Raw genomic sequence first — 13,783 nt, 5'->3', positions numbered from 1 at the left:
ATCCTCTATTTTAGCAGCAAGACTGACCTACTTATTGCTGATGGAATTGGCCAACTTCTCAATATCCTACATTTTGTGCAACAATGATGTCTTTGCAGTCAGGTTTGTTCCCTTACTTTCTACCTTGGTTTTACCCTTCCTTGTTTTGCTGGTATCTGCCTCTTTCATTGTCAGTGTATCTTTACCACGAGTCATTCTTTCAATAGAGACTTCATTTGTCGGGCCTTTATTCTCTAGGACCTCTTCATCATCACAGGGCATGATCCCTTTTTACTGGCATAGTAGTATCACCAATGATGGGAAAACCAAAATTCCAGTTCGCCTTGCAGCCCAGTCAGCAATTTCCTGGTGGGGTATTGCACTAACATCAATCTTTCTACCCTTGACAATTGAATGTATTAGGCACATTCTATCGAGGTTGACTGTGGTGCTGTGAGTAGAGGGCAGTAGCCTACAGTTGACAAAATGAAACCAGATTTTTTTTTGTAGTGTCAGGAAGTGGCGGTGCATCATATAATTCTTTTGATGTGAACCCGTCCAAAATGCTCCTTCGACACATAAATCCTTTATCAACAGGTCCCTTTTGTAGTCTGTGTTATCCTCAATAAACTTGGAGTGTTCATCTACATCTACTTTAGTGTTGTACAACTTATTATTTTTTTAGCATCCCATGGGATTAAGCCTTCTCGAACAAAGCTAAACTATAACTCATGGTCATAAAGGTTAGCGTAAAACTCACGTACCAAGAAAGGAGAGTAACTTCCAGGATGAGTGCAGAAAGGCTCCCACTTTAGCTTAGAGATGGTTTTGTATACTTGTTTGCCTAAGTCTTGCTATAGCAAAAGGAGAATCCCCTATTCTGGGTGAAAGTTTCGCTTCAAAATGTTGTCTTGAAACTGGCTTGGCCGCTTTCGTTAAAAAGATCACTTGCTCCTTTTTCTCCATTGGCATGGAGGATTCCGATTCATGAATTGCAGTTGCAGAGGATAAGTGTTCTTCAATAGGCTTGGTGGCTCTCTTAACTGATCCTCTCATTCTTGCCGTATTTTGTTTGTTTTGTGGAGTGAATATGGTTTAAATTTGTAAAGGTACGAGCTTGGGGAAGAGAAAATGAATAAAAATGGCTACTTTGTATGTATTACAGTCGGCACAGTGAATAAGGTTTATAGCGAGTGAAAGAAGAAGATGGAAATGCATGATTTTTTAATGTGAAGAGATATAAAGCTGGCAGGAATAAATGTGTCCAATAGGAATTGCGCCCATTCAGACAAATCAGACGGCTAGTTCACTTTTGATCAAACAGTGGGATTTGAAAATTTTGATCTGCCATTCATTCGTGGTGAGTTATACGTGATAGTACAATAGTACAAAATGCGTTGACAATAAAGCCCAAGTGCGTTGACAATGGTACCTAATTATTCTGTAAAAATAAAAAAAAAGTAGAACAAGCTTGAAAAAATAAAATAAAATCACATAATGATAAATTTAATAAAACTTACAAATTTTCGACCAATTTAATGGTCTTTGCCTGCTTTTGATTGATATTCCCAAAATAGTGTTTCAACTACTGTCCATTCACTTTGGACTGGTGTCCATCATGTAAATCTCTAATTGTGACTGCACCATGAGGAAATACTTCGACAACTTTGAAAGGTCTAGACCAACGTGAGCGCAATTTACCCGGGTGCAATTTTAGTCTGGATTTGAATAATAAAACTTGTTGACCGCGATAAATTATCGCTGCAAATAATTCTATCATGCCCTTGTTTGGTCTTTTCCTTGTAAATTGCAGCATTGTCATAGGCATTTTGCCTAATCTCCTCTAGTTCAGTGATATCCAATAGCCTTTTCTTTCTAGCAGCTTCATAGTCCATGTTCACTTGCTTAATTGTCCATATTGCTTTGTGCTCCAATTCAACTGGAAAGTGACATGCTTTCCCAAAAACCAATGGATACGGCGAAATCCCTAATAGATTTTTGTATGCTATCTGTAATGCCCATAAAGCGTCATCCAGTCTGAAAGACCAATCTTTCCTCGAAGGGTTCATAACCTTCTCAAGCATGTTTTTAATTTGTCAATTTGATACTTTGGCTTGTCCATTAGTTTGCGAATGATAAGTAGTAGCCATTCTATGATTAACTCCATATCTCTTCAGTGTGGCTGCCACTTGGTTGCAATGAAAGTATGTACCCTAATAACTAATCAATGCCTTTGGTGTGCCAAATAGGGTGAGAATATGATTTTGAAAATATTTAAGCACTGTCTTTGCATTATCCTTTGAGATTGCAATAGCTTCAACCCACTTCAAGACGTAATCAACAACTACTAATATATAAAGATTTCCAAATGAACTTGGAAATAGTCCCATAAAATCCATACCCCGAACATCGAACAATTCAACCTCTAAAATTGGCTGCTACAACATTTCATTGCGTCGAGATATAGAACCAGTGCGCTGACACCTATCGCATTGATTCACAAAATGGTGGGCATCTTTGAATAATGAAGGCCAGTAGAATCCTAATTGGAGAACCTTAGTAGCATTTCGTATGCCACCAAAATGACCTCCATAAGGAGCATCATGATAGTGCTTTAGGATTGAAAGCATCTCCTCTTTCTATAACACCTCAAACCCGACCTAAAAGTTAGGCCCGAATTTGATGTGACACATTGAAGTGTTTTTCGAAAACCATGTTTTCATTGAAAACCCCTCTTATTTGAAAACTTAAGTAAAATCCCAGTTACGTTAGTTTACTTTATAAAGTGGTACATTGAAAAGTTAGTAATTCTATTCCCAAAATTTCTTTTAAGTTGCGAAAGTTAATTTTAAAAGTAACTAATTAACGAAAATGTAATGTTAAAAACTAAGTTGTGAAACAGTTCCGAGAATGTTGCGGAAACGTAGTGTTGTTTAAAAACAATTATAAATCAAAGTAAATAAAACCCAAAGTTAAAATCCAGAAACTTTAAGAGGCCTTATTACAAAAGTTAAAAACCTAAAACGGAATCTAAAACATTAATAAAGTCCAAAGGCAGTCGTGTGGCCATCTCCGAGTCCCTCGCAGCACCAATCCTCCTAATGTTGGAGATTACCTGCATAGTTAATAAATGGGGTGAGTTTATGAAAACTCAGTGTGTAATCCCCTTACTAGAGTAGCAGTTAGTATACAGAAACAGAAACCGAAACAGTCTGGGCCAAAGCCCTTTTAATAGTAAAGTATAGTCCAGTTAAGAGCATACGTGGGCCAAAGCCCACTACTATATCATTTGGGTCACACCCATAACAGAATCAATTGGGCCTAGCCCAAACCAATAATAGAACAAGTGGGCTTAAGCCCAATACAGTAACAAATCTCATAAACAGATATGCAACAGTATGAGGATGTATCCCACCTCGATCCAGCTAACACACCACCCGTGCCAACCCTACACTTACGCGGGGATAAAATCGACCCACCAAGTCAGCACACCAATGTTAGCACCGGTTGTGGCACTAACCAAAATCGCAGTAAAGCTGCTAGTATATATGCGGATCTAAGCCTTCAGTAGCGGTATTATAATTGGCATAAAGCCATTGGTAACTGTATTATGTTTGACACAGCCATCAGCGACGCTAATATAATCAACACACAGCCTTGGGTAAATATGATCGACACAGAGTCATCAATATGTATGTTAGGCACATAGCCACGAGTAAATACGTTTGGCACAAAGCCATAGTCAAGATGGCACAGAGCCATTTTTAGGTTGGCACAGAGCCATAATCAGATTACGCAACTTTAAGCCGTTCATCGGTCCATAGTCATCTTGTGCAACCCGTGCGAGCTTAATAGATCAATACAGGGTCTACAGTCGTCTCGTACGACATGTGCGACCCCATTAGAACAAAACATCCTCCATATCAATGTCCCAACCCCATGCAATATGTCGTATATGTCATGCTCAATCATCACACGTGTATGCAAAATGGCCATACTCAGTAACAGTCATTTAAACATATATTAAAAGCATATCAGTCATACAACCACAATCAAGTCAATTAAAACGCAGTTATACATTCACAATCAAATCAGTCATAGCCTAAGTCAGTCATTTACCCATAAGGGCAAAACAGGCAAAACGATCATTTTACACTATAAAGGTATTTTGGTAATTTCACAAATTGAAGGTATTTCATTAATTTTACAACCTGAGGGTGTTTTAGTATTTTTTCAAATCGGGGGTATTTCAGTAATTTTACAAATTGGGGGTATTTTAGTAATTTTACAAGTCGGGGGTATTTCAGTAATTTTACAAATCGGGGGTCTTAATGACCCAATCGAGGGTCCATTGTTGCCTCAAGCGACCTAAGTAACTTAAAAAGACATAACGGTGTAAGTGGGCCTAAGGCCCATTACTCGACCCAAGTAGGCCCACACACTCATGTGGCCCATTTAGCCCAATTTTAGATACGATTATGTGTACGCCATAGCCCGGTTCATTAATAGTCACTTATCGTAGATTTTATCCGTGTGGGCTCACAAGCCCATTGGGCCTACACGGCCCATTTCGGCCCATCGAGGCTCAAAACAACCTAAGTTATGTGCGCGACATGACAAGTCTATCTACTTCCCGCTTAACAGCGAAATTTACCCATGCAGGCCCACAGGCCCATTGGGCCCATACAGCCCATTTAACCCAGAACTATTCATGGCTGTACGAATGACATAGCCCAGTCCAAAAGTTACCACATAACATACATTTTATCTGTGTTGGCCCATAAGCCCATCAGGCCCACACGGCCCAATCCGACCCAACATGGCCCAGAACGGCCTCTGCCATGTACGCGACATGACAAGCCCAACCATATTCCACCTAGTAATTGATTTGATACAAGCGGGCCCACGGGCCTATTGGGCCTATTCGACCCATTTCGTGGCCCAAGTGGCCCACTACTGCCTAAGCTCATGAATTCGCTCATGGTGGCCTTCCTTGTTGTACGCCCATGTTCTATGAGCTCAGTTCACCACACGCACGATCGCATACTCGTGTGGCATCATACGCCATATTTTCAGCTTTTTGGCATTTTGCTAATCTACAGTTATAGCAAAGTAAACAACACACACATTTTCGGCTTTTCAACCGATTGCCAAAACAAGGCATACGGTTACACACCTTTTTGTGAAGTCAAGGGAACTGCTCACACCTAAAGCCTTGATCGGAAGAAGTGTGGCTAACTACACCTAGATTTCTTAAAGGCAATCACACGTACCCTAACACTTAACTGCACACATAAGAGATTAATAGATCGAAACCGTTAAGAAATAGCCTAAAACCCATAAAGATAATACTTAATGAACTAAGAGTAATCGGCCTATACCCAAACCAACAAGGTATCGAAATTACCTTAACCCAATATTGAAAGATCGGGTTTCGATGCTTCGAGAACATTCTGTGCCCTTCACTCCTTAGTAATATCGATTCGTCAGAACTCTTGTAGGTAGAAACGTTTGATCGATAGAAAAGGGAAAAAAAAAGAATGAAGGCAGAGAAAGAGAGGTTGAATTCGGCTCACATTAAGAAGAATAAGAAACAAGGAGAAGAGAATAAAGAAAACCAATAAGAAGAAATAGGTTTAGGTAAAGGAAGAAAAGAAGAAGAAGTGCACGAAAAGAAATACAATTCGACTAGGCAAGAATAAAGTAACGAGAGAAGCAATATTGAGAACAAGGAGGAAAGGAAATCGACACCTTATGACTTGGGTTTCAGCAAAGTGACCAAAGGAAATTTGAAGATTACTAACCAAAGAAGGAGAAAGACCTGAATGGTCAAAACACAAAACACACAATAACAAGAATGAAAAAACTCCGAAAGAAATGCTCTGAAAACAAAATGGAAAACTACTCCAACTTCTCCCATTTCAAAATCCTTTAAAAGCTCCACCAATCCCTCCACTGAATTTTCTCCTTGATTTACTCCAACTCCCCATTCAAATTCAATTCAAATTCTTATGACCAATACAACCTCAGAGTTCCAGTCCAGTTCCAACACCTCCCCAGCTCAAACAGCAAAATAAACATACCATTGAGCACGCCATGCCTCGAACCTTAGACCCCTTGCCACACATGTAGCGCCACCTTGCCACTTGATCCCTTCTCTCTTTGTGTCATAAAATAAACACTAATTATTATAAGTCCTATAAGCTAACATCCAGGTTCACTTGAGAGCCTAAAAATTAAAATTTTGCAAACAACCAGACTTGAACCCAGGCTTCTCAAGCACTCCCAAATATGCCCAATTACTTAGCCACTAAAGCTACACATAATTTGTGATATTTCTCGCATGCCTAAACTTTTATGCATTCCCACACTTAAGGCCCATTCCTTCTAGGCCTAAATTCGAGGCGTTACAACTCTACCCCTTAAAGAAATTTCGTCCTCGAAATTTCCAACTATCAGAATAGTCACACAACCTAGCCTACCACACTACGCTCTCGCTGCACACTCTGATCCTAGCAATACAAGCATGCACCAAACCACATATCCATCAGAGCGGATAAATAACACATGCATACCATTTCCAGAACATACACAGAAAAATACAAAATCTAGATTTACGTACAACAATATCGTCTAATATCTAAGAAATCACAGTATTTCTATCTACTACTTTTCAATGAAATAAACTACAGTTTTAGAAACTTACGGATTCATGCCGGAGACTCGGTGTGCTACATTTTCAGGAAAACATTTTAAAAAATATTTTGAATGCACCAAATCTTTTCAAATCCTTTGAAACAATTTTTTCGGCAATTCAATTTTAAAACCCAATCCACAGCCGAGTTTTGCAACCTGGCTTTGATACCACTAAATATAACACCTAAACCCGGCCTAAAAGTTAGGCCTGAGTTTGACGTGTCACATTAAAGTGTTTTTTGAAAACCATGTTTTCATTGAAAATCCTTCCTATTTGAAAACTTAAGTAAAATCCCAGTTATGTTAGTTTATTTTATAAAGTGGTACATTGAAAAGTTTTAATTCTATTCTCAAAATTTCTTTTAAGTTGCAGAAGCTAATTTTAAAAGTATTTGATTTACAAAAACGTGATGTTAAAAATTAAGTTACGAAACCGTTCCGAGAAGGTTACAGAAACGTAGTGTTGTTTAAAAATAGTTATAAATCGAAGTAAATAAAACCCAAAGTTCAAATCCAGAAACTTTAAGTGGCCTTATTACAAAAGTTGAAAACCCAAAATGGAATTTAAAACATAAATAAAGTCCAAAGGCAGTCGTGTGGCCATCTCCGAGTCCCTTGCAGCACCGATCCTCCTAATGCTGGGGATTACCTGCATAGTTAACAAACAGGGTGAGTTTTCATAAACTCAGTGTGTAATCCCCTTACTAGAGTAGCAGTTAGTATACAGAAATAGAAACGAACAGTCTGGGCCAAAGCCCTTTTAACAGTAGCAGTACAGTCCAGTTCAGAACATACGTGGGCTGAAGGCCACTACTATATCATTTGGGTCACAGCCCATAATAGAATCAATTGGGCCTAACCCAAACCAATAACAGAACAAGTTGGCCTAAGCCTAATACAGTGACAAATCTCATAAACATATATGCAACAATATGATGATGCATCCCACCCCGATACAGTTAACACACTACCTGTACCAACCCTACACTTACGTGGGGATAAAATCGACCCACCCAGCCAGGACACCAATGTTAGCACCAGTTGTGGCACTAACCAAAATCGCAGCAAAGCTGCTAGTATATATGCAGCTCTAAGCCTTCAGTAGCAGTATTATAATTAGCACAAATCCATTGGTAACTGTATTATGTTTGGTACATAGGCATCAGCGACGGTAAAATAATTGGCACACAGCCTTGGGTAAATATGATCGAAATAGAGTCATCAATAAGTCTGTTAGGCACATAGCCACAGGTAAATATGTTTGGCACAAAACCATATTTAGGTTGGCATAGAGCCATAATTAGATTACGCGGCTTTAAGCCATCTGTCAGTCTACAGTCATCTTATGTGACTCGTGTAAGCTTAACAGATCAATACTGGGTCCACAGTTGTCTCGTGTGACCCGTGCGACCCTATCAGAACAAAACATCCTCCATACCAATGTCCCAACCCCATGTAATATGTCTTGTATGTCATGCTTAATCATCACACGTGTATGCAGAATGGCTATACTTAGTAACAGTCATTTAAACATATATTAAAAGCATATAAATCATACAACCATAGTCAAGTCAATTAAAACGTAGTCATACATTCACAGTCAAGTCATTCATAGCCCAAGTCAGTCATTTACCCACAAGGGCAAAACAATCATTTTACTCTTTAAGGCAAAACGATTATTTTACCCTACAAGGGTATTTCGGTAATCCTACCCTATAGGGGTATTCGGTAATTTCATAAATCGAGGGTATTTCAGTAATTTTACAACCTAAGGGTATTTTAATAATTTTACAAATCAAGGGTATTTTGGTAATTTTACAAATTGGGGGATTTCTGTAATTTTACAAGCCGAAGGTATTTAAGTAATTTTACAGATCATGGGTCTTAACGACCCAATTGAGGTCCATTATCGCCTCGAGAGACCTAAGTAACTTAAACAAACATAACGGTGTAAGTGGGCCTAAGGCCCATTACTCGACTCAAGTGGGCCCACACGCTTGTGTGGCCAATTTAGTCCAATTTTAGATACCACTATGTGTAAACCATAGCCCGATTCATTAATAGTCACTTATCGCAAATTTTATCTGTGTCAGCCCACGATCCCAGTAGGCCCACACGACCCATTTTGGCCCATCGAGGCCCAAAAAAACTTAAGTCATGTGCGTGACATGACAAGTCTATCTACTTCCCGCTTACTCCGAAATTTACCCACGCGGGCCCACGGGCCCATTGGGTCCATACGGCCCATTTAACCAAGAACTATTCACAGCTGTACGAATGACGTAGCCCAGTCCAAAACTTACCACAACATACATTTTATCCGTGTAGGCCCACAAGCCAATTTGGCCCACACGGCCCAGTTTGGCCCAATGTGGCCCAAAACGGCCTATTCCATGTATGGGATAGGACAAGCCCAACCATATTCCACCTTGTAACTGATTTGAAACAAGCGGGTCCATGAGCCCATTGGGCCTATTCGCCCATTTTGTGGCCCAAGTGGTCCACTACGGCCTAAGCCCACGTATTAGCTCATAGTGGCCTTCCTCGTTGTACACCTACGTTCCGTGAGCTTGGTTCATCACACGCGCGATCGCATGCTTATGTGGCATCATACGCCATATTTACAACTTTTCGGCATTTTACCGATCTACAGTCATAGCAGAGTAAACAACACACACATTTTTGGCTTTTCATCCGATTATCAAAACAAGGCATATGGTTACACACCTCTTTGTAAAGTCGAGGGAACTACTTACACCTAAAGCCTTGACCGGAAGGAGTGTGGCTAACTACACCTAGATTTCTTGAAGTTGATCACATGTACCCTGACACTTAATTGCACACATAAGAGATTAATAGATAGAACTTGTTAAGAAATAGCCTAAAACCCATAAAGATAATACTCAACAAACTAAGAGTAATCAACCTATACCCAAACCAACAAGGTATCGAAATTACCTTAACCCAATATTGGAAGACCGAGTTTCGATGCTTCGAGAACGTTCTGTGCCCTTCACTCCTCAGTAATACCGATTCTTCAGAATGCTTGTAAGTAGAAACGTTTGATCGATAGAAAAGGGAAAAAAATAAATGTAGAGAAAGAGAGGTTGAATTCGGCTCACATTAAGAAGAATAGGAAACAAGGAGAAGAGAATAAAGAAAACCAATGGGAATAAATCGGTTTAGGTAAAGGAAGAAAAGAAGAAGAAGTGCACGAAAAGAAAGACAATTCGGCTAGGCAAGAATAAAGCAACGAGAGAAGCAATATTGAGAACAAAGAGGAAAGGAAATTGGCACCTTATGACTTGGGTTTCGGCAAAGTGACCAATGGAAATTTAAAGATTACTAACCAAAGAAGGAGAAAGACCTGGATGGTCAAAATGCAAAACACACAATAACAAGAATGACAAAACCCCAAAAGAAATGCTCTGGAAACGAAATGGAAAACTACTCTAACTTCTCCCGTTTCAAAATCCTTCAAAAGCTCCACCAATCCTTCCACCGTATTTTCTCCTTGATTTACTCCAACTCTTCATTCAAATTCAATTCAAATTCTTATGACCAATTCAACCACAGAGTTCCAGTCTAGTTTCAACACCTCCCCAGCTCAAGCAGTAAAATAAACATACAATTGCGCATGCCATGCCTCAAACCTTAGACCCCTTGCCACACATGTAGTGCCACCTTGCCACTAGATCCCTTCTCTCTTTGTGTCATAAAATAAACACTAATTATTATAAGTCCTATAAGCTAACATCCAGGTACACTAAAGAGCCCAAAAATTAAAATTTTGCAAACACCCAAACTTGAACCCAGGCTTTTCAAGCACTCTCAAATATGCCCAAATACTTAGCCACTAAAGCTACACATAATTTGTGATATTTCTTGCACGCCTAAACTTTTATCCGTTCCCCAAATTTGGGGTGTTACACTTTACCCCCTTAAAGAAATTTCGTCCTCGAAATTTCCAACTATTAGAATAGTCGCACAACCTAGCCTACCACACTACGCTCTCACTGCACACTCTGATCCTAACAATACAAGCACGCACCAAACCATCTATCTATCGGAGCGGATAAATAACACATGCATACCATTTCTAGAACATATATAGAAAAATACAAACTCTAGCTTTACGTGCAGCAATACCGTCTAATATCTAAGAAATCATAATATTTCTATCTACTACTTTTTAATGAAATAAACAATAGTTTTAGAAACTTACAGATTCGGTGCCGGAGACTCGGTGTGCCACACTTTCAGGAAAACATTCAGAAAAATATTTTGAATACACCAAATCTTTTCAAATTCTTTGAAACAATTCTTTCGACAATTCAATTTCCCAATCCACAGTCGAGTTTTACAACTTGTCTCTGATACCACTAAATGTAAACCCCAAACCAAACCTAAAAGTTAGGCTCGAGTCTGACGTGTCACATTAAAGTGTTTTTTGAAAACCATGTTTTCATTGAAAACCCTTCTTATTTGAAAACTTGAGTAAAATCCCAGTTACATTAGTTTATTTTATAAAGTGGAACATTGAAATGTTATTAATTCTATTCTCAAAATTTCTTTTAAGTTACATAAGCTAATTTTAAAAGTAAATGATTTATGAAAACATGATGCTAAAAACTAAGTTGCGAAATCGTTCCGAGAATGTTGTAGAAACGTAATGTTGTTTAAAAATAGTTATAAATCAAAGTAAATAAAACCCAAAGTTAAAATCCAGAAACTTTAAGAGGCTTTATTACAAAATTTGAAAACCCAAAACGGAATCTAAAACATAAATAAAGTCCAAAGGCAGTCGTGTGGCCATCTCTGAGTCCCTTGTAGCACCGATCCTCCTAATGCTGGGGATCACCTGCATAGTTAATAAACGGGTGAGCTTATGAAAACTTAGTGTGTAATCCCCTTATTAGAGTAGCAGTTAGTATACAGAAATAAAAACTGGAACAGTCTAGGCCAAAGCCATTTTAACAGTAACAATACAGTCCAGTTCAGAGCATACATGGGCTGAAGCCCACTACTATATCATTTGGGTCACAACTCATAACAGAATCAATTGGGCCTAGCCCAAACCAATAACAGAACAAGTGGGCCTAAGCCCAATACAGTGACAGATCTCCTAAACAGATATGCAACAGTATGATGATGTATCCCACCTCGATCTAGCCAACACACCACCTGTACCAACCCTACACTTACGTGGGGATAAAATGGACCCACCCAGCCAGCACACTAATGTTAGCACCGGTTGCGGCACTAATCGAAATCCCAGCAAAGCTGCTAGTATATATGCGGCTCTAAGCCTTCAGTAGCGGTATTGTAATTAGCGCAAAGCCATCGGTAACTGTATTATGTTTGGCACATAGCCATCAGCGACGGTAATATAATCGACACACAGCCTTGGGTAAATATGATCGACACAGAGTCATCAATAATTATGTTAGGCACATTGCTACGGGTAAATACGTTTGGCACAAAGCCATTTTTAGGTTGGCATAGAGCCATAATCAGATTACGCAGCTTTAAGCCGTCCGTTACTCCACAGTCATCTTGTGAGACCCGTACGAGCTTAACAGATCAATATTGGGTCCATAGTTGTCTCGTGCGACCCGTGTGACCCTATTAGAACAGAACTTCCTCCATATCAATGTCTCAACCCTATGCAATATGACGTGTATGTCATGCTTAATCATCACACATGTATGCAGAATGGCCATACTCAGTAATAGCCATTTAAAAATATATTAAAAGCATATCAGTCATACAACCACAGCCAAATCAATTAAAACGCAGTCATACATTCACAGTCAAATCAATTATAGCCCAAGTCCGTCATTTACCTACAAGGGCAAAACAATCATTTTACTCTTTAGGGCAAAATGGTCATTTTACCCTATAAGGGTATTTCGATAATCCTACCCTATAGGGGTATTTTAGTAATTTCATAAATCGAGGGTATTTCGATAATTTTATAACCCGGGGCTATTTTAATAACCTTACAAATTGGGGGTATTTCGGTAATTTTACATATCGAGGGTATTTCAATAATTTTACAAGCCGGGGGTATGTCAGTAATTTTACAAATCGGGGGGTCTTAATGACCCAAACGAGGGTCCATTGTCACATTGAGTGACCTAAATAACCTAAACAGACATATCGGTGCAAGTGGGCCTAAAGCCTATTACTTGACCCAAGTGGGCCCACACGCTCGTGTGGCCCATTTAGCCCAATTTTAAATACGGCTATGTGTGTGCCATAGCACGGTTCATTAATAGTCAATTACTGCAAATTTTATTTGTGTGGGGCCACGAGCTTATTGGGCCCAAATGGCCCATTTTGGCCCATCGAGGACTAAAACAACCTAAGTCATGTGCGCGACATGACTAGTCTATCTACTTCCCGCTTAACAGCGAAATTTACCTACACGGGCCCACGGGCCAATTGGGCCCATACGACCCATTTAACCTAGAACTATTCACAGTTGTACAAACGACATAACCCAGTCCAAAACTTACCAGATAACATACATTTTATCCTTGTAGGCCCATAAGCCCATTTGGCCCACACGGCCTAGTCTGACCCAACGTGGCCTAGAACGGCCTATGCCATGTACACGACATGACAAGCCCAACCATATTCCACCTAGTAACTAATTTGACACAAGCGAGCCCACGGGCCTATTTCGTGGCCCAAGTGGCCTACTACGGCTTAAGCCCACGAATTCGCTCATGGTGGCCTTCATCTTCGTACGCCCACGTTCCGTGAGCTCGGTTCACTACACGCACGATCGTACACTTGTGTGGCATTATATGCCATATTTCTGGCTTTTCGGCATTTTACCGATCTACAGTCATAGTAGAGTAAACAACACACACATTTTCGGCTTTTCAGCCAATTATCAAAACAAGGCATACGGTTACACACCTCTTCGTGAAGTTGAGGGAACTGCTCACACCTAAAGCCTTGACCGGAAGGAGTGTGGCTAACTACACCTAGATTGGTTAAAGCTGATCACACGTACCCTGATACTTAACTGCACGCATAAAAGATTAATAGATAGAACCCGTTAAGAATTAGCCTAAAACCCATAAAAATAATACTT

General features: G+C 39.6%; 1 protein-coding gene across 1 annotated transcript; it reads right to left on the bottom strand.

Moving 5' to 3' along the window:
* Positions 1-1,676: 1,676 nt before the first annotated feature.
* Positions 1,677-2,063, bottom strand: LOC108484837 (uncharacterized). The gene has a single exon (XM_017788731.1). The coding sequence runs from the start codon at positions 2,061-2,063 to the stop codon at positions 1,677-1,679; it is 387 nt and encodes a 128-aa protein (XP_017644220.1).
* Between the last annotated feature and the right edge of the window lie 11,720 nt (positions 2,064-13,783).

Source organism: Gossypium arboreum, chromosome 6, assembly GCF_025698485.1.
Source record: "Gossypium arboreum isolate Shixiya-1 chromosome 6, ASM2569848v2, whole genome shotgun sequence".
NCBI classification, from domain to species: domain Eukaryota; kingdom Viridiplantae; phylum Streptophyta; class Magnoliopsida; order Malvales; family Malvaceae; genus Gossypium; species Gossypium arboreum.
This window is presented reverse-complemented; position numbering and strand designations above follow the sequence as displayed.

What these genes read in the sequence shown, in the direction of transcription:
- LOC108484837 (XM_017788731.1), bottom strand. Translation starts at nt 2,063, where the DNA reads ATGCTTGAGAAGGTTATGAACCCTTCGAGGAAAGATTGGTCTTTCAGA.